The sequence below is a fragment of the Lepidochelys kempii genome, chromosome 11, assembly GCF_965140265.1.
Source record: "Lepidochelys kempii isolate rLepKem1 chromosome 11, rLepKem1.hap2, whole genome shotgun sequence".
Classification (NCBI taxonomy): Eukaryota; Metazoa; Chordata; order Testudines; family Cheloniidae; genus Lepidochelys; species Lepidochelys kempii.
This window is the reverse complement of record NC_133266.1, coordinates 45,371,207-45,395,970: the sequence shown is the minus strand read 5'-3', so window position 1 is coordinate 45,395,970 and position 24,764 is coordinate 45,371,207. Positions and strand designations below refer to the sequence as shown.

Here is a 24,764-nt window from a genome sequence, read left to right as displayed (position 1 = left end):
ACGCAATACTGGCCTGGAGTGGTAAAGTGTCCTACCATGAAGGACGCAATAAGGCTGCCCTCCCCAGAAACCTTTTGCAAAGGCTTTGGGAGTACATCCAGGAGAGCCACGAATGCCAGGGCAAAGTAATCCTTTCACATGCTTGCTTTTAAACCATGTATAGTATTTTAAAAGGTACACTCACCGGAGGTCCCTTCTCCACCTGCTGGGTCCAGGAAGCAGCCTTGGGTGGGTTCAGGGGGTACTGGCTCCAGGTCCAGGGTGAGAAACAGTTCCTGGCTGTCGGGAAAACCGGTTTCTCCGCTTGCTTGCTGTGAGCTATCTACAATCTCATCATCATCATCTTCTTCTTCTTCGTCCCCAAAACCTGCTTCTGTGTTGCCTCCATCTCCATTGAAGCAGTCAAATAACACGGCTGGGGTAGTGGTGGCTGAACTCCCTAAAATGGCATGCAGCTCATCATAGAAGCGGCATGTTTGGGGCTCTGACCCGGAGCGGCCGTTCGCCTCTCTGGTTTTCTGGTAGGCTTGCCTCAGCTCCTTAAGTTTCACGCGGCACTGCTTCGGGTCCCTGTTATGGCTTCTGTCCTTCATGCTCTGGGAGATCTTGAAAAAGGTTTTGGCATTTCGAAAACTGGAACGGATTCTGATAGCACGGATTCCTCTCCCCAAACAGCGATCAGATCCCGTACCTCCCGTTCGGTCCATGCTGGAGCTCTTTTGCAATTCTGGGACTCCATCATGGTCACTTCTGCTGATGAGCTCTGCATGGTCACCTGCAGCTTGCCATGCTGGCCAAACAGGAAATGAGATTCAAAAGTTCGCGGTTCTTTTCCTGTCTACCTGGCCAGTGCATCTGAGTTGAGAGTGCTGTCCAGAGCGGTCACAATGGAGCACTCTGGGATAGCTCCCGTAGGCCAATACCATCGAATTGTGTCCACAGTACCCCAAATTCGAGCTGGCAAGGCCGATTTAAGTGCTAATCCACTTGTCAGGGATGGAGTAAGGAAATCGATTTTAAGAGCCATTTAAGTCGAAATAAAGGGCTTCATCGTGTGGATGGGTGCAGGTTTACATCGATTTAACGCTGCTAAATTCGACCTAAAGTCCTAGTGTAGACCAGGGCTAAGGGAGTTGGAGAGAAAGTTGCTTTACTCAGGCTTTTGTGCTTCCTTTGATTCAGAGGCTTCTAGGTGCTGATTTTGCCTGATGATCGAATTTGACTTCCTGTAATGGTTTTCAAAGGGTCTTTTTGACAGGTAGAGGTCACTAGAATGCAGTAATTTCCAGACAAGCTTTCTTTTCCAAGCCCCCTATGCTGGGGATTCTCCTACACCTAATGAATCCTCATTCATTTAGTCACTTATGCCAGCTTTAAGCCTTCCTTGCACTGCCACAGGGCTAAGCACCTAGATCATTATCAAATAAGCATTCAAGAAAAAAATATTATGATGGTAGTTTTGCTTTTATCTTAAAGTTCTCGTTTGAGTGCTAGTCCCTTTATGTATTTGACATGTGAATGTGCATGCGAACCATCCACCTGAGACTGTAGATTTCTAGCAAGTAATGTCTGTTCATCCGTGCCTGTGCAGTTGCTTTCCTCATGCTACAAACCAAGGGCATAAGGTGTATTGTAAACCGATGCCTCTCCAGTTTCTTCTTACTGCCGCATGGCTGGAGTTGGAATCCTCTGTGTCCACAGATTTCTCTGTGCTTCTTGCTTCTTAATGAACACACACACACTATTGAGTATAGTTAGAGTTTTTAGTCTTAGTACAGTTAGTATAACCTAGTTTCCCACTGGTGGCCAAAATATCCCTTCAAGCTGAAGTCGATGCAGCTGACACTGCATCCAGAAGGAGAGCCACAGATACAGTCATGAGGCGTGAGTTTTCACTGCATTCCACAGGGTTCCCCAGGGAGGTTCAAAATATATTAGACAAGTTTTGATAAGTTTATTTATCAAGCAGACTGACGAGTCTCTGCGCTCATTGAAAAACTTTGGAATAACTCTCTGCTCCCTTGGCATTGTTACCCTGGCTCCAAAGACACACCACCATAAACAGATGTACAAGCCATGACCACCTCCCTAGCTGTTCTACCACCAGAGCTCATTTCAACCACTGTGCAAACACCAGAGCATACAAACCTAGATATACAGCTATCCCTGTGACAACCACAACTACTCAACCCCATCCACCATCCAGAGGTTATTTTTGATGGGATGTTCAAGAGCTGCCTATATCTGTTGATGCCATCCACCACTGACCACATGTTCTGTGTCTCACCTTTCTATGAAGGTCACCTTTTTAGTTGCCGTCATCTCATCTGGAAGGATGAATGGACTGGGAGCACTCATGGCTGACCCTCAGTACGCTGTTTTTCATAAGGAAAACATTTCCCTTTGCCTTCACTGGAAATTCATCTCTAAAGTCATTTCTCAATTTCACATAAGTCAATCTAAATTTTCTTCCCAAAACTTCATGCTTCTGATGAAGAAAGGAGACATTTTACCACTGAAAATGTAAATCCAACAAGAAACTATTTTCATTTGTGTAGTCACTGAAATCTTCAAAAGAAAAGAAAAACCAAACTCTTCTTATTGATGTTTTCAGTTGAAAACGAAAAACCAACAAGATGTAGTGTATAAGATAACACTACTGCGTAGCTCACAAATGACATAAGCAGGGCATGGGACTTTTTTCCTGTAGTTGGATAATATTCAAATTGGCTGAGCAAGAATTGCTGATTGAAATAAAGTTTATAACCTAGCTTGGCAAACTGCCTTCATTAATGCATTTAAATAGACTTGTTTACTGGGGCATCAACCTCAATTTGCATCATTTTGATTAGAAATAATCATCCATTTGCTCTGTCTACGTTACTGACGCTGCATAATAAGTGAACAGAATCTTAGCACACGATGAAGCTATGTGTTCTGCTATTTTGTTTGACCAGTTTTAAAATGATTGTCGAAGGCATCAAGTACTATACAAAACTGCAATAAGATGTTGCCTAAATTTAAAAGATAACGCCACCTCCCTAGATTCACAGCCAGAAATATACACGCTGTATGTAAGGGCAAGAGCCACAGTGGGTAAGCTGCCCACCAACAGGAGGAGTCTGCGCTCCATTGGTACAAAGAATGGGGGTGAGGAATAAAAATGGGAAGCAGATGATGGGGGCAGCCTAATTAAAGAAAAGAAAAAAGACAAGGGGAGAGTGTGACATTCCTCAGGGTACAATCTGGACTGATGGACAGCTGTGTCCCCTCAATTCTCCAACCTGGAGTGTCTTTTACACTGCTTCACTGTGAGAGCAACCACTCCTGGTCTGCTCACACAGCCTCCAGCATGTAAATCACTCCCAGCTATATTGTATGAGTGTTGTAGCCAGCCACCCATGAATTACACTGCAGAGCAACACCAGCAAATTCCCAGTCCCAGACTATCTCCCAGAAATGTGCATCTTGCACTGCCCAGCAGCCTCCTGGACAGTACAAGCTCATATAAAGTCCGTCATTTCATTAATAGAAAATGATATGCACAAATCTTGTTATTCTAAATGAAGTTTCCCAAACATTTCAATCCAAACACACTGGTTTAGATTAAACAATAAAACAAGTTTATTAACTACAAAAAGATAGGTTTTCAGTGATTACAAGTAATGAGGCATAAAAGAGTTGGTTACAAGAAAATAAAAGATAAAACACAATTAATATCCAACTTAAGCTAAGTGATTTCAAAACAAAAATCTCACCACATGTTTAGCAGTCTTACTGGCTGAAATACAGAAGAGAAGAATGAGGGGAGATTTGATAACTGCTTTCAACTACCTGAAAGGTGGTTCCAAAGAGGATGGATCTAGACTATTCTCAGTGGTAGCGGATCACAGGACAAGGAGTAATGGTCTCAAGCTGCAGTGGGGGAGATTTAGGTTGGATATTAGGAAAAACTTTTTCACTAGGAGGGTGGTGAAACACTGGAATGCGTTACCTAGGAAGGTGGTGGAATCTCCTTCCTTAGAGGTTTTTAAGGTCAGGCTTGACAAAGCCCTGGCTGGGATGATTTAATTGGGGATCGGTCCTGCTTTGAGCAGGGAGTTGGACTAGATGCCCTCCTGAGGTCCCTTCCAACCCTGATATTCTATGATTCTAAATCCTTTCAGCCAGGATCTCTCCCCAGTCCAGTTATGCTTCCTTTGTCCTTCAAGTATTGTCAATACTGTGAATAGAAATGAAGGGAGAGCTATCTTGGGGCATCTGTCCCCCTTCCTTATAGCTCTCTTTTTCTATGAAAATCAGCTCCAGCTGAAGTTCAGGAGGCAGAAGGTCTTGGGGGGTCGGGAACTTCCAGCTGTTTCTTTGCCAAAATATAAATTTCTTGCTCGCATCCTTTTTCCTGCTAATGAATGGTCACTTAATCAGGTGAAGGTTCATTTGATATTGTTGACCTGGATAAGGCATCAAGTTGAATTTTGTCTTTGAGGAATTGATTTGTGCCTGCTTTTCTAAGGTTGCAACATGTCTCAGTAATGTTAGAGTCGAATCTTATAACTTTACATACAGGGTGGCCATGCATATTTTACCAGGAGAATAATGATCAGCAAATTATGAGTTTTCAAATGATCCCTCACAAGGCATACTTTGTACAAAATCCGTTATAGTACTGTAAAAAAGGGGTGAACGTAGGGATGCAGACTGTCGCAGAGAAGAGCCCCCAAAAAACTGAATTAACTGTCCCAAATAAATGGACATTGCAAGCTGCCACAATAAGATACCTGCCTCCTATGCAGTCCTGACTGCACCTAGGGCAAGGCTTCAGTTGGTGATTCCCCTCTTGGATGACCCTAGTATTGCTGATTCATTCCACCTGTTTTCTCGCTTTCTCTCTCCTTCCTTTTTTATTTTTTTGGCAATATTGGTTGCCATTTCTGATTGTGTTTACTCCCAAGTCTCCATTTTCTGCTTTCCTCCCCTTCTCTTCTTCAGGTGGCATGTGACCAGGAATCATCACAGAATTTGGTCCACGGGTCGGCTCATTAGCTTCCCTGGCTTGGGTCACTTTACAGGATGAAGGCCTATTTTTTAAAGCATTTTGTGTATTTCTAATATTTTTGTACTGAAAATGTGCTTTTCACCTGTTTGTCCATTAACATAATTGTTCAACAAAGCAGGGAGAAAACACTTCTCTCTCGTGAGCATACAGATGTGTCCAACATTTCAGCAATGCTGACACTTGCATGGCAATTCATTGATCTAGGCTCATTTAATTTGTCTGAAAACGAAATAATTTTTTCTTATCGAGAAAAATCCACTTTATTGACACAGATGTAAAATGACAAATATGAGTGTGCCAAATCTTTTGTGAGCTATCAGCGTCTAGCATGATCTGAGAGCCTAAGGTTAATGAAAAGTACATTTTACCAAAGACACATGAAATAGTCTCTTCCAAAGTTACTCAAAGTATCCAACTTTTTACTGAATTTGTGGTTATATTAATTTGAAATGAAAAGTACAAAGACTTTTTAATAGCATGAGTAGAATTATTTTACAAGCTGTTGAGAATATTTGATTTATTTGTTGTCATCTAAACTATTATTTTATTAACAGGTAGTGAATTGGCTTGAAGGACCTGGATCAGAACAACTACGAACCCAGTGGGGGATAGGTGATTCAATTAGAGCCTCACAAGCTTTGCAACAGAAACATGAAGAGATTGAGAGTCAACACAGTGTGAGATATTCTCCCCTTCCCCAAATTACAACATGATTATGAGTAAACATAGTTAATTGTGAACAATGTATTCCAGTGACAGATTCTTAGGAATTTTGAGCAGGCCGTGATTTATCGGGTATAAAGAGGAGTATCTGCACTGTTTTAATTACCCCCTATGTCCATTAGATACAGGTTTTTATGGTTTCCAGTGTAGATAATAAAATCTAACTATATGCTTTTTGTCTGTGTGTAATTCATGTTGATGTTTTAAAAGACACCATGATAATTTGTACTTTCAGTAAAAGTGAAATAAAAACAGGGAGAGTAAGCCTGAAAAAAAAAACATTTTTGAAAATGTTTGTTATCTGTGCTGCTCTGGTAAATGAGATGTTTAAATTTGGAGCTTATTTGGCTAGAACCTACCACTGTCAGTTATCACTGAATGTAGATTTCAGTTAACAAGATTTGAAATATAATTTAGCTTAAAATAAAATTTGACAGCTTATTTCTAATTTTGATGACCAAATACTACTTTTTACTGTAAATCTGTTTACGGATACCTTTTGCAGACCTTTAAAGTGCAATAGAAATATCTCTATACTAACTGATTTGTTACTGAGATTTGATTACTCAGCATTCAGCAAGGGGAGGCTGCCTACTGTTTTGTCGTTTCTCTGCTGAACTAAGTCACTCCCTGAACTCCCTAAGTCACCTACTCTGAAGAGTGTAAATGGCATTTTCGTACCCAAAGGCATTCTTGGATCCTTATGTGTATAGAGCAGGGGTCCATCACACAGTCCATCAGGATAGTCCGCTGGCGGGCCATGAAACATCTTGTTTACGTTGACTGTCCGCAGGCATGGCCACCCCACAGCTCCCAGTGGCCGCGGTTCACTGTTCCCGGCCAATGGGAGCTGTGGGAAGTGACACGGCCCGCAGCTCCCATTGGCTGGGAACGGCGAACCGCAGCCACTGGGAGCTGCGGGGGGCGGGGGCTGTGCCTGTGGACAGTCAATTTAAACAAAATGTTTCATGGCCCGCCAGCAGACTATCCTGATGGACTGCGTGCCGAAGGTTCCCAACCCCTGGTATAAGAGTAACATCTGCTTGCTCTAATAACAAAATAATTGTAATGTTTTATTCATGTTAGTATTGTAGAGTGACATAGATAAGAAAGACTGAGCTGAATTCCATTCATGCTTGCGCATCATTAACAAAATGAGCTAAATTCTATTGGAGGACCAACTTTTGTCCTCAGGTTCTTGCAATCCCACCAAAGACCACGGGGTGCAGAGGTGTGACTGAGGTTTGAATTTGGCCTACAGAATACTTATCACTCTTGATAATGCATAATCAGGAAAGAACACATCCTGGTTTTCAGTCCTAGTATGATTTTGCAGCACTGGCAGTTTTAAAAAAAATCTTTAGACTTATCGATTAAGCAAATTTGATCTGGAAATCATTGATGTATTAAACATGGAACCCCATTTACAAAGTCACTTTTCAAAGTAGTTCTGTACTTGAGTGTGTGTGCTTGTTTTTTCCCTCTCATCTGAGAGCATCTCCTATAATTGATCTGGAATTAAGCATTTGCTATCTGTCGTCTTCTCTTCCTCCTTTATCATTTTCCTAATTTTCTACAGTCTCTCTAGATATTTCTTCCCTCATTCCTAAAATCAAACGGCGTGCGTATCTGATCTTATCTCTTCTCAACTGCTCTTCCCCTCCCCAACTCCCCCTGCATTACTTTGGAAACATCTTCTATTTATTATTGACTGTATTGCTCTCATGCTGCTTTAGTTTCTGAAATCCTTCTATTTGTTTTTAATATTCTATGTGAATCCAGTCTTGAAAAAGAACTGCTTTAGATTTCTTGATAATAAGCAATTTGTGACCTATTTCATAGTTTCTCTGCATGTCTAATTTACTTGAGCTCATTGTCTCTAGTCAAATTTCTGCCTTTTCTTCATGGTCATGACCTGTGTGAGTCTGGTCAGTTTGGCTTTAGAGCTGGTCTTTTGACTTAAACAGTCTTGATTAAGGGCTTTGCAGGTCTTGTTATTGAAATATTCAATAGTGTACTTGTAGTTTTAATTCTGTTAGATATTGGCAGCTTTTGCTACAATTGACCATTTTTGCCTTGTTTATTGGGAAATGACAAGATAAAGCATTAATCACTAAATCAGGTATTTCATTAATACAACCAATAGGTGGCACTATTCTCTTATGTTCGAACTAAGTAGGACGTTTGAAGGTCATCTTGTCAGTCGACCAAAATAACAAAGATGTCTAGCAGCCATATTTGGTATTCTAAGTTTACAGCAACATCAGATGAACATTGGATTTCTTATCTTGATATATGAAGTAGGCTTTCATTCTCCGTGAATTCTCCATCATTTAAAATGTTTTTCTTATCTAAAGCTATATATTATGGTTTCAACAATATAAAGGTATATACGGCAACACTTTGGCGACACCTTCTCTCAAAAATGAAGAAACTTTAAAATAACCTGTTTCTATATTTTGCTGCCCCATTTTATTTGCAAGATATTTACTTCACTCTGCCTAAAATATTTTTCTAATGTCATTTCTAAGTTTATTGCTAGCAGTAGTAATATTGCTGAAAGCAATATCATTTGATTCAAAAGCAGTCTTTTAATAATGGTTTAACATCGTGCTAGAGCCTTATCATCGTTTCTGTAGCATACCATGAATACCTTAAATTATAATTAAATAATGGTTTATGTTTAGAGAGTGGAATTTTTGTGCTGTGCAAGCAGCTATTAATGGGAATGTGTTTGCAGTATATGCCAATAGGTAGGATGGGTTTAAAGCTGGAGACAATGGACCTCCCCCCTATCTTCAGGTAGTATCAGTAGGATCAGAAATACATACTTTTTTTTGTAAAACTTGCAGCTATATTTGAACTGATATAGGGCAGAGTGGATTGATTTTAAATCACCAATTTTAATCATAATTTAAATCAACAAGAGGAAACCTTGATTTACATAATTGATTTCAATTGTGTTTTGCCTTTATACTTTGAGTTGTCTTTTCTAAAGAGAGGTTGATTCTCGTTAGTTGCTAACCATTAAAACATGGTGATTCACAGCTAAATGTATCCTTTACACTACATTTTGGTGCTCCTTTTTGCTAACAGGGAGGATATGCTATCTATGCACATTTATTTAAGCAGTTATTTACTTAAATTTATTCAGGCATAACTTTTACATTTTTAATTTTGTTGGAAAATGGCGAAAGAGGCATTTCTTATTTACTAGATGATGGTGAATTGTTTTGCTTGTGATTTTTTGTGTACTTCTGTTTGGGTGAAATTCTGTTTCTGTAGCTCACGAAAGCTTATGCTCAAATAAATTTTAGTCTCTAAGGTGCTACAAGTACTCCTTTTTTTTTGGTGGATACAGACGAACACTGCTGCTACTCTGAAATCTGTTTGGGTGCTAATTCAATTACAGATGCACACAACCAGTATTTTATATTTTTTTTATTAAATAGAACTACCTTAAAAGTGATGGATACATAAGGAGAAAAAAAGTCTATCCAAACATGTTTTGCATTTCAAGCTAATTGATGTATTAAAGGAAGTGTTATTGGTAGTTAATTGACTGAACTGTTTGTTTTTGGTTACTTCAAGATTTTAGAACTAACAGATCTTGCCCTCTCACATGTAGTTTTTATTTCTAGGGTACCTCAACACTAGAAGCTAGGGTTATGATTCACGTAGACATAATCATGCTAGCTCTCATGGAGATACCCTACTTCTTTTAGCATGCTAGTTGTAGTAGCCTGGGCAGTGGCGAGTGATGGCACATGTTAGCTATCCCAAGTACATACCCACGGTATCTAAGTGGGTTTGAAGTTGGAACAACTAGCCTATGCCGTCACTTTCCTTTGTCAGTGCTACTGTGGTGATTACTATTTTTAACATGCTAGTTCGATGAAAGTTCACATATGTATGTCTACTTGAGCTGGGGGTCGCATCTCTAGGTCCAAGTTTGGACGTAGCCATAGATTGGAAGAGGAAAACAAGCTCTTCCTGCTTTTTCAAATCCCAATTGTTTTCTTAACTTGAAATAAACAGAAATTAAGGAAGTATTCTCTCTGTACCTGCAGAAGAGGCTGCTGCTGTCAGAACCTGGTTTGAGACAAGCTTTCAAAATACACAGAGCTGCTCTTGGGTCCTGGGAAAGATTCTGAGAGAGTTACAGCAAAATACAAGGTCAAACAGATCATTGTTGAATATGTAGTTAGCACATATTTTAAGGTACTACTTATGTGAAACTGTCTATTTATTTAGCTGTGACACACTCAATACCTTTTCCAGAGCTCAAGAAAACCTGAAGAAGAGTTCTGTGTAGCTCAAAAGCTTCTCTCTCACCAACAGAGGTTGGCCCAAAAAGATATTACCTCACCTATCTGGTCTCTCTAATATGCTAGGACTGACATGGCTGCAACAATACTGGATAAAAGCTGGTTTATCACGGCAACAAACTCTGGTTCTAGGTGCTTAGCAAGTGACTTCTACCAATTCAGTTTGACTTTCTTGCTAACAACCGAGTACAGCTTAATATTATTTTTTGTATTTACTTATATGATTTTAATAGATTTTAAGTAGTTTAAATCTTAAAATAGGTTGTCAATTTCATATTTAATTTTACATATATTTATTTTTTAAAAGTATACCTGTATCTAAATTTTAAAAAAATCAGATTATTTATTTCTTCATTTTCGAATCATCGATTTTTATCCACCCTGATACAGAATGCAAAATGCTTCTTGGCATGTACATTTTCAAAATGCTGCGTAAACCTACACTTACTGCTCTTGTAGCTGAAAGATTCCACTGAGGTCCCATAAAGAAAAATATAATAAAATACTCGATACATTCAAATGCGCGTCATTTAAAAAGAAATAGATTTATTTTGGTGTTACTTTAAAGCTTTAATCATGTGGTTCTTGCTCTCTTTTTGTAGGAGTGGTTCGCTGTATATGTGGAGCTTAATCAGCAAATTGCAGCACTGCTAAATGCTGGGGATGAGGAGGACCTGGTAGAGCTGAAAGCACTACAGCAACAGTTGAGCGATGTCTGTTATCGGCAGGCCAGTCAGCTGGAATTTAGGCAAAATCTGTTACAAGCAGCGCTTGAATTCCATGGTGTTGCCCAAGATGTAAGCTTGGTTTTAAGTGTTTACAGGCTTACTTGCCAATACACTGTTGACATAGTATTATTGAAGTTCAGTATCTTGTACAAGGTGTATTGAAAAAACAAAGTCACTTCTGTGAAAAATGCAAAAGTCTTCATTTATTGGTAGCCTGATTGAAATACTGTCATTAAGGCTGAGGTCTTCTGTTCTGTAAGAGGAATGTGTACTGTAACACTTGACATTCTGGCATGGCTTTACATTTCTGTGATATATAAATTGTAACATAAATCATAAGAGATTCAGCTAACTTCTCTTTACTTATATTTTTTGACTGGCTGGTTCTATTGCAAGGGGTAGACTGTTCTTCAGAGTTTCTCTGTAAGATATTTTTCAAGCTCTTATTTGTCTGAAGTGGATTTTATCACACAACTTGGTGTTTTTTTTCTTTAAAGCCCAGTTGCTGGAACCATGTATTAGGTGATAATTTCAGCTTTCATTTAAAAAATAAGTTTCTAGCCTTTATGGATGTGGAGAAAAGCTTGAAAACTTGATGTAAGTGACCCTAAAGGCTCAGAAACCAGAAGGCAAAGGAAAAGAATCCAAAATTTATTTGTTTTAATCTCATTATTTTTAAACTAATCTCATGATTTTGGGGAGCCTGACTCATGATTCTCGATCACTTGGGCTTGGCAAGACTGAGAGTGCTCATATGTCTTTTAAATATTAATTGCAACTGTAATGATTTCATTACAAGGAATGGTTACATATCAGATAAAAGGTTTGTCTTTATCCCTCTCTATTTCAGTTGTCTCAGCAGTTAGATGGCTTATTAGGGATGTTGTGTGTAGATGTAGCACCAGCTGATGGAGCATCAATTCAGCAAACTTTAAAACTGCTTGAAGAGAAGCTGAAAAGTGTTGGTAAGCAGAAAATCACTGAAATACAGAATTATAAATTATACTGGATCAAGTACTTGAAAGGGACAAATACGGGGGACAATTTTTTCCATTTTTATTTAATATATTAAACTAATTTTCCCCTTGCTCAATTCTTCCTTTACACGCTTTCACTTCTTTCTTATATATAGTAAGATCACCTCTCCCCTAGCAGTAAAACCTGCATTCTCTACTGCATGTTTATCCCATATTTGGTTGTGCCATATTCTGTGACTAGTTTATATGAAAAATGATAAAAGTAATATGCACACAAATGAAATATATTGTTACAGTGTTTACATTTAGCAACAAACCTAGAGTTTGATCCTTGGACTGCACCTCTCTTTCCCCAAGCCTGGCCGGAGCATAGGAATATACTGCAAAAATTATATCCTGATCTCCCTGGAGGAAGATGAACCTCCTGTTCCCAAACAGTATATCTTTTATGAATTATCTAAACTCTGAAGGGAGTTATGTTCTGCCTACCTAGCCCTAGCTAGGATGCTTGCAATGATAAGACTTGTAATTAATTTTTTTTACAAACTCTAAATGCCATATGTTAGCTTTATTATAAGGGAAAGGGCAGTAGGTAGGAAGAGAGATTGTGGAATGAAAAGATGTAATAAAATTGAAATAGCTGAAGTAATTAAATTTTAAAAGTTATTGCACGTGTGCAGTAATTTATTTTGTGTATACCTCAAACCATAAACTATATTAATATGGCATACAATAAATATGCTGGGCTGTACATTTAACAGCAGACTTTAAGGGCAAGCACTGAAGGATTCTTCATACTACGGTATCCAAAAGTTTGTTAACCATGTAAAATGAATTTTAAAATCATAGCAAGCATGTTCTTTGCATGATAGACATTCACTGTCTCTGATAATGATTTAGAAATAAATGTGTGCTTAAGATTGTATGCACTTATTACTTATATATATGGTGAAGCAATTATAGCTGACTATCAAATCTGACATTTCCTTGAAACACTATTCATTTATTTATTTATTTAATGGTCCAGCAAGTAAAAAAAATAACAAATCCATTTCCCCTAGCGTTCTGTAAATATTATAGAATGCTGCATCTAATTGATGCTCTCAGATCAATATGTTTCAATACAACAAAATGTAAAGTTTGTACATCTAGGATCAAAGAATGCCAGCCATACATACAAATATGCAGGATTCCATCCTGGGAGCAGTGATGCTGAAAAAGTCTTGGGGATCATGGTGGATAATCAGCTGAACATGAGCTCCCATTGTCACACTGTGGCCAAAGGGCTAATGTGATCCTTGGATGTATTAAGAGGGGAATATCGAGTAGGCGTACGAAGGTTATATTACCTCTGTAATTGGCACTGGTGCTACTACTCCTGGAATACTGTGTCCAGTACCGGTGTCCACACTTCAAGAAGGATGTTGAAAAATTGGAGAGGGTTCAAAGAATGAGGAAAACTAAATGGATTTAACAAACAAAATATTTTCATTTATTTTGGTTTTAGACTTAGGCTTGCAAGGTTTGCGTGAAAAAGGCCAAGGTCTTCTTGATCAGATATCTAACCAGGCATCCTGGGCCTATGGAAAAGATGTAACCATAGAAAACAAAGAAAATGTGGACCACATCCAGGGAGTGATGGAAGATATGCAGCTTAGAAAGCAACGGTAATTAATAGCACTTCTAGTGGTTATGATGATTTTTACATATTAAGAACTCACTTTAAAAAAAAAAAAAAAAAAAACCCACACCTGATGCTATTTTGCACCAGACCCTCATTTATATGGGTCTCAGCCATGTGATGATGGTGAAATCCTAATTTATGCAGCTGCAGTCTGGGTGACTTAAATCTCTCTTGTTTAAATAGAATGTGAGATGTTTTATTTTCTTCTTCCCTTAGAACTGTTGTCGTGGCACACTCCAACCCAAAGATGGCTACATTTCAGGGCTGGATGGTGGGTGTAGGTGGGAGGTGAAAGGGTGGTCCATGAAGCCATGTGCTCCCTTCTGTTCTTATACTTAGATGTGAGAAACGTAGATTACTCAAAAATAAAGATATGGGGACAGTGTATGATCTCCTCTTGTAGGCACTACCAGACACTCTGAGGCAATAACATATTCTCCACTTAGAACATATGCAGTTGCGGGGGAGGGGGCTGGGGAGCCCCAATGGGGTTGAAGCTAGGGAGCAGCAGACCTGTGGTGTGCCCTTACAAAAGCACACCATAACTCATGCAATCATTTAATCGTTACCTCTTCCTCCCAGATTTAAATTTCTGAGGGGAGGCCTCAATTCACTAGAGTATCCCTGTTTGGGAGTTCACTTAACGAGTTGTTTAATTTTAGGCATATGCCTAAATCCCACTGATTTAAATTTAAAAGTAAGCAAGTGCTTAAAAGCTGTCCTGCATAAGATGTGCTTAAGTATCTTCCTGAATAGGGGCCTTATTGTGTTAAAGACCATTATTTTCCCAATATTTCTTTTCCACCAATACAGTTGTTGTAGTTGCCACAGGGGTGTTGCATGATCCTCAGTTGGAGAGGAAGGGGTCTGTGTGATCGCAGGTGTGTGAGATGAAGAGGTGTTGGTCCATGAGAGAACCTCTCTGTTAAGGTGTGAGCCCCATTGATAAAATAGTTTGAAGACCACCTGTCCTAAACCTTTCTCCAGGAAGGATCCTTCCACCTGATAAATCCATTCAGCTTTGTAGCTCTGAAAGCCTCATCTGTAATATTACTGACATTTTTTTTCCAGAGAAAGAACAATATAGTTAGGAGCTGAATGTGAATTTTCTCCCCTCTGATAGATATGCACAAAGGAATTTGTATGACTATAAGTCCTTTAGTTAGCCCGAATACAAATCACGTTCAAAGTAAAATCAGACAAGGCATTAATTTTTAATTTATTTTCCCACTTGAATTGCAAGATTTGCTTGCAGTAGTTAATTGTAAATAGTTTTAAGATTCCTGGTAGGTCCAAACCATGCGTGAGTAACACAATAAGAATTGTAAAATATTGGCTACTAAACCTATCCAATGTTTCATACAGTTTTTGAATGTTTGTTTCTAGGGATATTTTGGCTAGATCACTAAAATTCTTGGAATCTAAAAGTCATGTTTTCTCTCACAGTAGCTGCTGCTCAGTGTAAGTGTTACGGCACTGCAAGGCACACTTAACAAAGCTCAAAATTTTAATACATTGCAGGGCTCATCCAAATTACAAAGCCTGTTTGAAAAATCTGCTTGTGCATGTGCATATCCTGTCACTTACAAAGCTAACAGTTGCTATCATGATTATCTGAATTTGTTACTGAGCTGTGTAGCATTCTGATTCTCCCTCTATATTCAAGTAAATATCTTTTAAATTCAGAGAGCAAAAAGTCATTATTTAGATTAATGTATTGAGCTCTGAAGGTTGACAGGAAAGTGCTTCCAATATTTTCATATCATGACTGTAGAAAATGAATTAATTATGTCATGAGTTTAGTTTTAGCTATCCTCTTTCTGCATTCATTTTATATAAATTACATTTTGAATGGATTCCGACGAGTTATAGCAAAGAAAATCATCCAAACTAATCTTAAGTCTTTATGGTTCTTGTTTATGATGATTAATTTATCTTGTAACCTTTTAAATAATAGTTGGCTAAAAATGGTGGAGTGGGGAAATGCAGATGAATTTTAGACATTCTCCAGTTGTCTTGAAGGCAATGGCTGTTGACACATCAGGGTTTTTTAGTGTTCAGCTGCCATTTACTGCACGTTTCTTTGGAATGCATTGCAAAATCCAGTAATGTGTGAGCCAGGCTAGTGGCACAATGATGCGTAATTACCTCTTTCATGAAAACTGACTTCTTGATGCATAGGTTTAAAAATGCATAAATTGAGATACCATAGCTCTTATTCCCAGGGTATATTTAGTGTGCTGAATGGTTACTCTTTCTGTGATGTTATTTCAGTTATCCCTAAATGTTTGGGTTTCCTCAGGTGTGAGGACATGGTAGATGTGCGACGGCTAAAGATGCTTCAAATGGTACAGTTATTTAAATGTGAAGAAGATGCTGCTCAGGTAAGGACTGACTATAGAACTTCACAGTTCTGCTATTTTCAGAGATGTTTGTTGGTTGAACTGTGTGAAATAGTCCTTAAATGTGTATGGAATAAACGTGATTGTGCTTTTGTGATGGCATGATGCTTCCAGATATTGAGGGCTCGTATAATGTGGCTACCATATAGCTCTTCACCCAGGCTGTGTCTTGGTACTAAATGCAAACTTTTCTCTATGATGAATCTAATTTAATTGGCAGTCTTGATTATGACATTTCTGACTGTTGTATGATTTATGTAATCATACGTCAGGTTTTATCTTAATCTAAATTAAAATGCCTGAATTACAACTCTCTTTTTCTAGAGCCATACAGGAACCATCAAACCACTTCTGCAAATATTATGCTGACAAATGCTTTTTTCAATTTTAAAGTATATTTTTCTCTTTTAATTCTTTTAAATTTAAGTCTTTTGTTTTTAATTACTTCAGAGTATTCACAAAGAGTAAAAGGTTATGGCAATGAATAAAAATAACAGTTTGGAAATTGGGGTTATATACAGAATAGTGATTTAGTTGAGACCTTTTCTGATTTTTTAAATGCAGAGCGATTTAAATTTGGCTCGGTGTACTTGATGATTTTCTTTTTAATCCGCTTTAAAGCCAGTTTCTATTCGTTTAATTTACTTCTCTTTTTAAGGCAGTAGAATGGTTAAGTGAACTGTTGGATGCTCTGCTTAAGACCCACATCAGATTGGGAGATGATGCTCAAGAAACCAGAGTTTTGTTGGAAAAGCATCGAAAGTTTTTTGATGTTGCACAGGTGAGTGGTGGATTATCTTCATTCTAGAAACTCACTTTTTGCATAGCTACAGGCAGCTTTTAGCTGTACTTGGTGTAAATTTGGGGGACAATAGTAGAGTTTCCACTGTTAACTGTTTTTGTAGTTTGCATCCATGCTTGCATAGGGAAATACTGATAGCCAAAATCAGTGATTAGATTTAGAAAGATTTTAAAGCTGCAGTACCCATATTGATGCTGACAGTCTTATGACCTTTGTCGGTTCTGATGGGCACAGGAAATGCAGAGCATAAAAGAAGTTTGATGTTGATAAAAATGGGAGATGTCTGAGACAGTTTTCCTAATGAATTCTGAAGTGATTGCAACGAATGTAGCAAAAATATGGGCCAGCCATCTGGCATTTTGGTAAAGCTGTGCATTACGGTGCAAGAGATGTGGGTTTCATGTTTGTTTCCAGGATATAGGTAAATGGAGATTGAGGCACTACATTGTATCTCAAAAGCAACTCTCACATAGATGCAGAGACTCCTGATGGGCATTAAAAAACAACAACCAAAAAACCCAGAAATATAGCTATCTACTTGGTGAACTAATTATTCACACAATTTGTAGATGATGTATTTCACTAGACTAGATCAGTTCAAGCGTGCTTTGTGGAATTACATCTAAGAGAATTCATCTCTTGCAGGTTTGTCTGTATTGTTACATATTGTCTATTCTGAAGCTGAAATTAGAATTTTATATGTACTCTGTTTTTTCTTTGCAGAGTACTTATGATTATGGGAGACAGTTACTACAGGCTACAGTTGTACTGTGCCAGTCTCTGCGATGCACTTCTAGGTCCTCAGGAGACACACTTCCGAGACTAAACAGAGTATGGAAACAGTTTACAATAACTTCTGAAGAGAGAGTACACAGGTTGGAAATGGCTATTGCATTTCATTCAAATGCTGAAAAGGTGAGTTGTTTTAGGAAGAAAAACTAGTTCTCTTTTAGTTGAAGTAAAATGAAAAATAAACATGTAAATTAAATCCTGCTGTGTATTTATTGGACTACAATCGAATTCTGCTTATTTTGCTTTCTCCATTTTTAGAACAAAATTAAATAGCATTTTCTACATTGAAAATATATTTTATAGTTCAGCTGTTTGAAATGTAAAATAAATCCCATAAAACTGTCAAAAATGTAAATCATTGTCTCTTCCATTTGATTATCCTAGTCACTTAGCTTTAAATTACTTACGATTGGAACATATTGACACGAGAGGGCTGTATAATCAACAATAATACCTAAGAGAGAAAAGACAGTCTTTGTGGTTAAGGCACTGGACTAGGAGCCAGAACAACTTGGCTCACTTCCTGGCTCTGATGCTGACTTTTTGGACAGGCGGGGGACAGAAGGGGGTTATTGTTAGGAGTACTCTGTGTTGGTATTGTCTTTATCATAAAAGTAAGTGTCCCACGACTGTCCCCTATGGGGTATTAGTTGTGGTCACAGAGAAGAGCGTGTGTAGCCTACCATAAAGTTGTGAGGAATAACGGCCCTTGCATTAGCTACTGCAGGACTAGCTGGGGGCACTCAAATGCATGAGTTCCAGAAAATGTTAGTTTGTGATTAAGGAAAAGGCAAATTAATTCTTCAGAACATACAGGTTATGATGATTTGGGGAATATGGGTTGTTGGTGCTGTATCATACAGCAAATGCATGAATGTACATTATCGCTTTTATACCACTGTTTTTAGAAAAAAAATTTATGGCGAGGATCTTAAAATCTATTTATCTCCAGTGCACACATCATCATGGTATATGGTAGTCAATATAGGACACAGTGAATGCATAAATTCAAATTGATATTGAAGCACAGTCTTGTTGTAGAGTTAATCCATATATTCCTGACTTCCAATAATTTTTTTCTTAGTTAGAAAACATTTTGGATTTAAGGGTATTGGGAAGCTCAGGAGATTGGTAATGGGCTACCAAGTCTTGTGGCTGTGCTATCAATTCAGATCAAATCTAGGTCAGTAGTGTCTGAAAGCTATTCAAATCTGATGATAAATGGTAAGAGTTGGTAAATGTTGTGACTGTCTCAGTCCAGCTCTTAATGGAGAGTTGTCCATATCACAAAAACTCTTTCATAATTGGAAATAATTCACTGACACATGTGTAGGCAGTCTAAGTAGAAAGAAGTGAATGGATATGCAGAGAATTAGCTTCTCACCCATAAAGGTAGGTAGTCTTCCTACAACTATGTTGTGGTATATTGGTGGGACAGTGTGAAGAACCCTGCACTGCTACTGCCCATATGCTTCACCAATTCAATTGATAAATCAGGACTTCAACATTGCCAGTCTGGTGGCAGACCTTTTACAAGCACCCCTTTTGCTCAAACTTTACCAAAAGAGGAAAAGGATGACTTTGGATTTAGGTGAAAATATAGTTAAGTACTGACATTAGGTCCAGATCCAGTGTAGCAATTTGTGTGGTCCTGTGTTTTAACCCTTTCACACCTGTTGAACTTTGCACTAGTGTGTAGAGTCTGAAAAACTGGTTGGAGTTCTCAGGAATAATTTGAGTGGCTCCTTTATTATTCATGTGCTTGTATTTCAAATTGCTGCTTGGCTTGTTGGCTGATATGAGTTATTTTTGTATGCATTTGAATTAGTTGTTGGAATACCTGGTGGTGAGTTGTGGTTAAATTTTATTTATTTATTCATTTATGTATTTGGAACTTCTTAACAGTAATGTAAAATGTATTGGCACACAGTGCAGCAGCACAGACTATCTTGTCAAGGTGGGTTAGTCATTTGTGTTAGATTTTTCTGAGTGTACTTGGATTGTTACAAATTGGTCTTACATAAATGTGTACATGAAGATGCATTAACTGTGCTGGTGAATGTCTCTGCAGAAGCTTGATACTGTCCACTCTCTCTTTTGTTTTACATTTTCGTGGTGTTTGTTACAGATTTTGCAAGAATTTCCAGAGCAGCCTGAAGCCATTCATGAAATGGAGCAATTGGATGAAATTGAAGCAGTTGGGAAATCACTGTTGGACAGATTAACAGTGCCTGTAGTGTATCCTGATGGGTATGGAACATGTTATTGTAATACTTTCTCAATATGCTTTTGTGACAGTTTGGCAGTGGTATGATTAGAACATTTAGTGTTTAAATTGTTCATATTTATAAATTGTCTGAAAAGCAGAGTGTACAGTGAGGTGGCAAAATTTGCAGAGGATACAAAATTACGCAAAACAGTTGTGTCCAAAGCTGATTACAAAGTGTTACAAAGGGATCTCAATGAACTGGGTGACTGGGCAAAAAAATGGCAGATGAAATTCAGTGCAAAGTAATGTAAGGTAATTGCAACTATAGATAAAAAATTATGGGGTTTCAATTAGCTATTATTACTCAAGAAAGGCATCTTGGAGTCATCACGAATAGATATCTATAAACATCTGTTCAATGTGGAGCAGTAGCTAACGGAATGTAAGGAACCATTATGACATGGATAGATAAGACAGAAAATACCATAATGCCACTGTATAAATCCATAAGACGCCCATGCCTTGAACACTGTGCAGTTCTGATTGCTCCATCTCAAAAAAGATGTATAAGGATTGGAAAAAGTACAGCAAAGAGCAACAAAAATGACTGGGGTGTGAAACAGCTTCCATATGAAGAGAGATTAAAAAGTCTGGGACCGTTCATCTCAGAAAAGGGATTAAGGTGTATATGGTAGAGGTCTATAAAATCATGAATATTATGGAAAAAGTGAATAGGGAAGTGTTGGTAACCCATCTATGGAACACAAAAACTATGGGTCTCCCGATGAAATTAATAGGCAGGAGGTTTAAAGCAAACAAAAGGAAGTACTCCTTCACACAATGCACTGTCAACCTGTGAAATTCATTGCCATGGGATGTTGCTCACCGCCAAAAGTATAACTGGGTTCAAAAAAGAATTAGATATGTTCTTGGAGGATAGGTCCATCAATGGATATTAGCCAAGATGGTCAGGGACACCCTGCCATGTTCTGGGTGTCCCTAAACTTCCAACTGCCAAAAGCTGGGACTGGATGACAGCTGGTGGATCACTCACTGGTTTGTTCATTCCCTTTGAAGTATCTGGCACCAGCCACTGTCAGAAGACAGGATACTGGCTAAATGGACCATTGGTATGACCCAGTATGGCTGTTCTTACATGCTTAAATACCAATGTAATGAACTGCTATCAGGATTTTTTTCTCAGGAGTAGAAAAGGGGGCAGTTCCACTCCATAGCTAGCCGATGGGGGGGAAAAAAAGCAATAGAAATAATCTGCCCATTGCTTTCAACCGTATTATTTATTTTCATGCACTCCATCAACACAAGGCACTCATACTTTGAACTACAGGCTTTGGAGCTTGAGTGAGATGTTCTCCTTCTGAATAGTGCTGCTGAGTAAGCAGGTAGCCACATTCTGCACCAACCAAAGTTTTCAAATTGTCTTCAGGTGCAGCTCCAATTAGACACTGCTGCAATAGAAATACAGAAAAGCATGCATGGTTCTTGCTTACGTAAGGCCTGGCTCTTCCCAGTGAGCTCACTGTTTATCTTTCGTGAACGCTTAAAATTCACCAATTTAATTATTTTTTAAACATGTCTTAATTTCTTTGTCCGTGAAATTTCCATTTCACATACTGAAAACTGGTGAAATGAGTTATCTGAAACAAGACCCAGTTGCTGGTCAGTCAGGGTTTTCCTCCAGGGATGATTGTAACCAGAAATCAAAACAATGGGCCAATGGGAGCTTTGGGGGAGGTACCCGCAGGGGAGGGCAGCACATGGAGCTCTCTGCCTCCCCCTCCCCGAGGGGCCACAGGGACATGGTGCCGGCTGCTTGTGGGAGCAGTGCAGGGCCAGGGCAGGCAGGGAGCCTGTCTTAGCCCCACTGCGCGCCGCTGCCATCCTGGAGCCACTCCAGGTAAGTGGTGCCTGGCCGGAGTCCACACCCTGAATCCCTCCTACACCCCAACCCCCTGTCCTGAGCCCCTTCCTGCACACCGCACGCCCTCCCACACTCCGCACCTCCCGCACCCCAACCCCCTGCCCCAGCCCTACATTCATGGCCCTGCATTCAATTTCCCCACCCAGATGTGGCTCTCAGGTCAAAAAGTTTGGACACCCCTGCATTATAGAGTAGACAAGTATGCTTTTTGAAGAACTGCTCTGATTTCTGTTCCTGAGAAGCAATCTTACCTTTGGTTCGAGCAATTGCTGTTTTAGTTTGTATCTTGTTAATGAGACTTTGTCCATTTCTGGGAATGGAATATCTTTCTTACATGGAAATGGTGTTTTTCTGATAAACTGGGTCCATCTGTAATGCCTCACATGTAGTTGCTATTTTGAGGGGTTATAGTGGTGCTAGTATTTTTTTAATAGTCCCTTCTCTGAAATGTCACCTCTTTTTAAGGACAGTCAGGTTTTTTATTGTGCTTTGCACTTTTCTGGATAAATTACTGTAAGGGACATTTGTCAACTTACAAATCGTACTTCTGTCTGAACAGTTTTTATCTTCTCTTCTTACTTGCAACACAACTGATTGCTGTAGTTAAAAGAGATGAGAGGAAAAAATATTTTTCTCAATTTTTTTCAGTTTACTTTGTGCATTTGACATTTTTGTATAGTCAGCTTCTCTGTTCCTGGTATAGTTGTCAGTAAAGTATTTCTTCTATAGGTCTTTTCCATGGCAAGAATGGAGAAAAATCTTTTTTTTTTTTTTTTTTGAGAGCAAGGGACTATGGTTGAAAAACCACAAGAATTGACAGATGGACTCGGGCAAGTGTACTACCTGAAACCGCTTTTAACTCATTTTTTAAAGGTGATTAGATTTGAAGTTGACAGTGTCTCTATATGATTGAGTGTGCCATCCCTTTCTTTAACCAGTTTCACTCTAACTTCCTCTACCTCCTAGCCTGTAAGTACCGTCTGTTTGTTCCTGCAAGTTCAGCTTTCATGGTTAGGGAAGGTAACAGCAGTCTCAGGACAGCCAGTAGTGGTGCTGCAATGTCATTGATCACTTGTGTCTGTTGCTATATGATGAAATCAAAATCCCATTACTAAGACAATGACTTTGTCAATCCAAGAAGTAGCATTTACATAAGAAAAACTTCATATTCTTTTAGCATAAACTAAATTAATTAAATGGACAGTTTTCTTTTCTTGTAGCTATAAGGAGATATGTAATGTATTTGTGTAAGTTGTTGATATATTATGAATTTGCATAGCACATTTTGGGTGTTACTGCAATACAAATAACCTTTTTACTGTGTTGTAACATTTATTAAACAAACATTTGCCTTGCTGACTATTTGGACATTAAGGTAAAAACGCCAATAACAATTACACATTTTTAAAAAATGGATTTGGTCCTCAGAAGTGCCAGATTGGCCATCCTGCAGCTACAGAACAGAGCAAATGTAGCACAGGGAGTGGGAAAGCAAACTTACATTGACCTGTTAACATGCTTCAGAGCTGTTCTGAAGGGACTGCTTTGGTGAATGAGTGGATGGCTCAGTCTCCCTATTCATTCTGTCCTGGGTTTATTTTCTGATCAGTCATAGCAAAATAATTTAGGATCTGCTCTAAGGCCCACTGAAGTTGGTGTTTAAAATTACAAGCAGAAAAGAACCTCTATTTCTATGCTGTTTGAAGTTTTCAGGATTTTATTTGTATTCACATGAGAATTCTAGTACAGTTTTACCTTTCTGTGTGTGTTTGTGTTTGTTTTTTAGTACTGAGCAGTACTTTGGGAGCCCAAGTGACATGGCTTCCACAGCAGAACACATTAGAGAGAAGATGAAGCTACTTAGCCTGAAAAAGCAGCAGCTGAGACAACCAGAAGCGACTACCCCAGAGAGCTAATAGACTGGACCCTTATCTACCAGCTCAGAATAAGATTTCAGTTTGTAACCCAGCATGTCGTCTGAATATTACAGCATTTAACATAATGCATTTCATAGCCATTATAAAAGCCTCATCTTTTTCAAAGTAAACATTGCTCCTCAACATCATAACACTGTACATCTGCCAAGCCATAATTATTTAACATGCTATGAAACCATAGATTTCAAGTATCTTATCAAAAGGAACTGTAAACCTTGCACTGAAAAATTGCTGTAAAGCTTTACCCTGACCTGTCAGTTGCTTCTTAGTTAAACAGCTGACATAAGCTTTGAATGGTGCTAATCAGAATGTAGAAATTCCACCTATGAAACAGTAGCTCTCTTTACCCCCCCCCCAGTGATGTAGTATTTTTAGGCTGTAGGTAAGCTACCTGTTTGCGTAGACAGTGGTGACCCTATCATTTTAATTTGTAATACTTTAAAAATGACCATTTCTGTTGTGCCAATATGCAACCTGCCCATCAAATCTTTGATATATCAGATTCATTAAACAGATGTTTTCCTATTTGTATTGATATGTATTAAAAGCTGATTGTGCTTAATAAAAACCATCTTTTAAAAATCTGATACAAATTGGTGGTTCTGATTTATCTTCCCAAATGCGAATACTATGTTCATTACATACTCAAAGTTGGTAAAACCACATTTTTACGAAGTCCGTATCATTCTTCTTAAGGGTCACATTATGGTACCCTTCATAGCTGAGTAGTGCCTTTCTTTAGGAGTAGTTCCATTGATGTCAGTGGAACTACGCCTGGCGCAAGCTAGGAGGGTATTACAATCTGGCCCTCAATAACTGGGTTTTTTTATTTGTTTTTAAACCAGGAAAAGTCAGCAGTGCACAATAGCAAACTGTTACTTGCACAAGACAGAGGACAAAACATTAACAAGGATGGCCCTATAAACTCTGTTGTTGTTCATGGTTGGTAGGTGTTTTCTGTGTTTCATTTATGATCTTTTGACACCTATAATGGGAGAGGATGGTCTATGCCCTTTGGATTGAAGATGTTGAGCCGTGTGGACTCTAGACACCTTCACTATTGCTTCTCGGTGGTTGAAGACTTTCATTTCATTAGAAGTGGTCAATATGAAATTCCCAAACAGTTTAAAACCATTAAAAACAAGATTTATTAAGAATAGGAAATCAGATTAAAAGAAAATAAA

At 38.5% G+C, this 24,764-nt stretch overlaps 1 protein-coding gene across 7 annotated transcripts in view; it reads left to right on the top strand.

Annotated features, from left to right (window-relative positions):
- SESTD1 (SEC14 and spectrin domain containing 1) overlaps positions 1 to 24,144 on the top strand; it is a 124,932-nt gene extending 100,788 nt beyond the window's left edge. For all 7 annotated transcript variants that reach the window (XM_073306035.1, XM_073306036.1, XM_073306040.1 and 4 more), the window contains 9 exons: positions 5,611 to 5,733; positions 10,710 to 10,904; positions 11,686 to 11,800; positions 13,320 to 13,479; positions 15,799 to 15,880; positions 16,557 to 16,679; positions 17,424 to 17,615; positions 19,621 to 19,742; positions 23,430 to 24,144. In XM_073306035.1, coding sequence (XP_073162136.1) covers positions 5,611 to 5,733; positions 10,710 to 10,904; positions 11,686 to 11,800; positions 13,320 to 13,479; positions 15,799 to 15,880; positions 16,557 to 16,679; positions 17,424 to 17,615; positions 19,621 to 19,742; positions 23,430 to 23,559 — 1,242 coding nt within the window. In that variant the 3' untranslated portion in view covers positions 23,560 to 24,144. The remainder of the gene's footprint in view (positions 1 to 5,610; positions 5,734 to 10,709; positions 10,905 to 11,685; positions 11,801 to 13,319; positions 13,480 to 15,798; positions 15,881 to 16,556; positions 16,680 to 17,423; positions 17,616 to 19,620; positions 19,743 to 23,429) is intronic.
- The last annotated feature ends 620 nt before the right edge of the window (positions 24,145 to 24,764 follow it).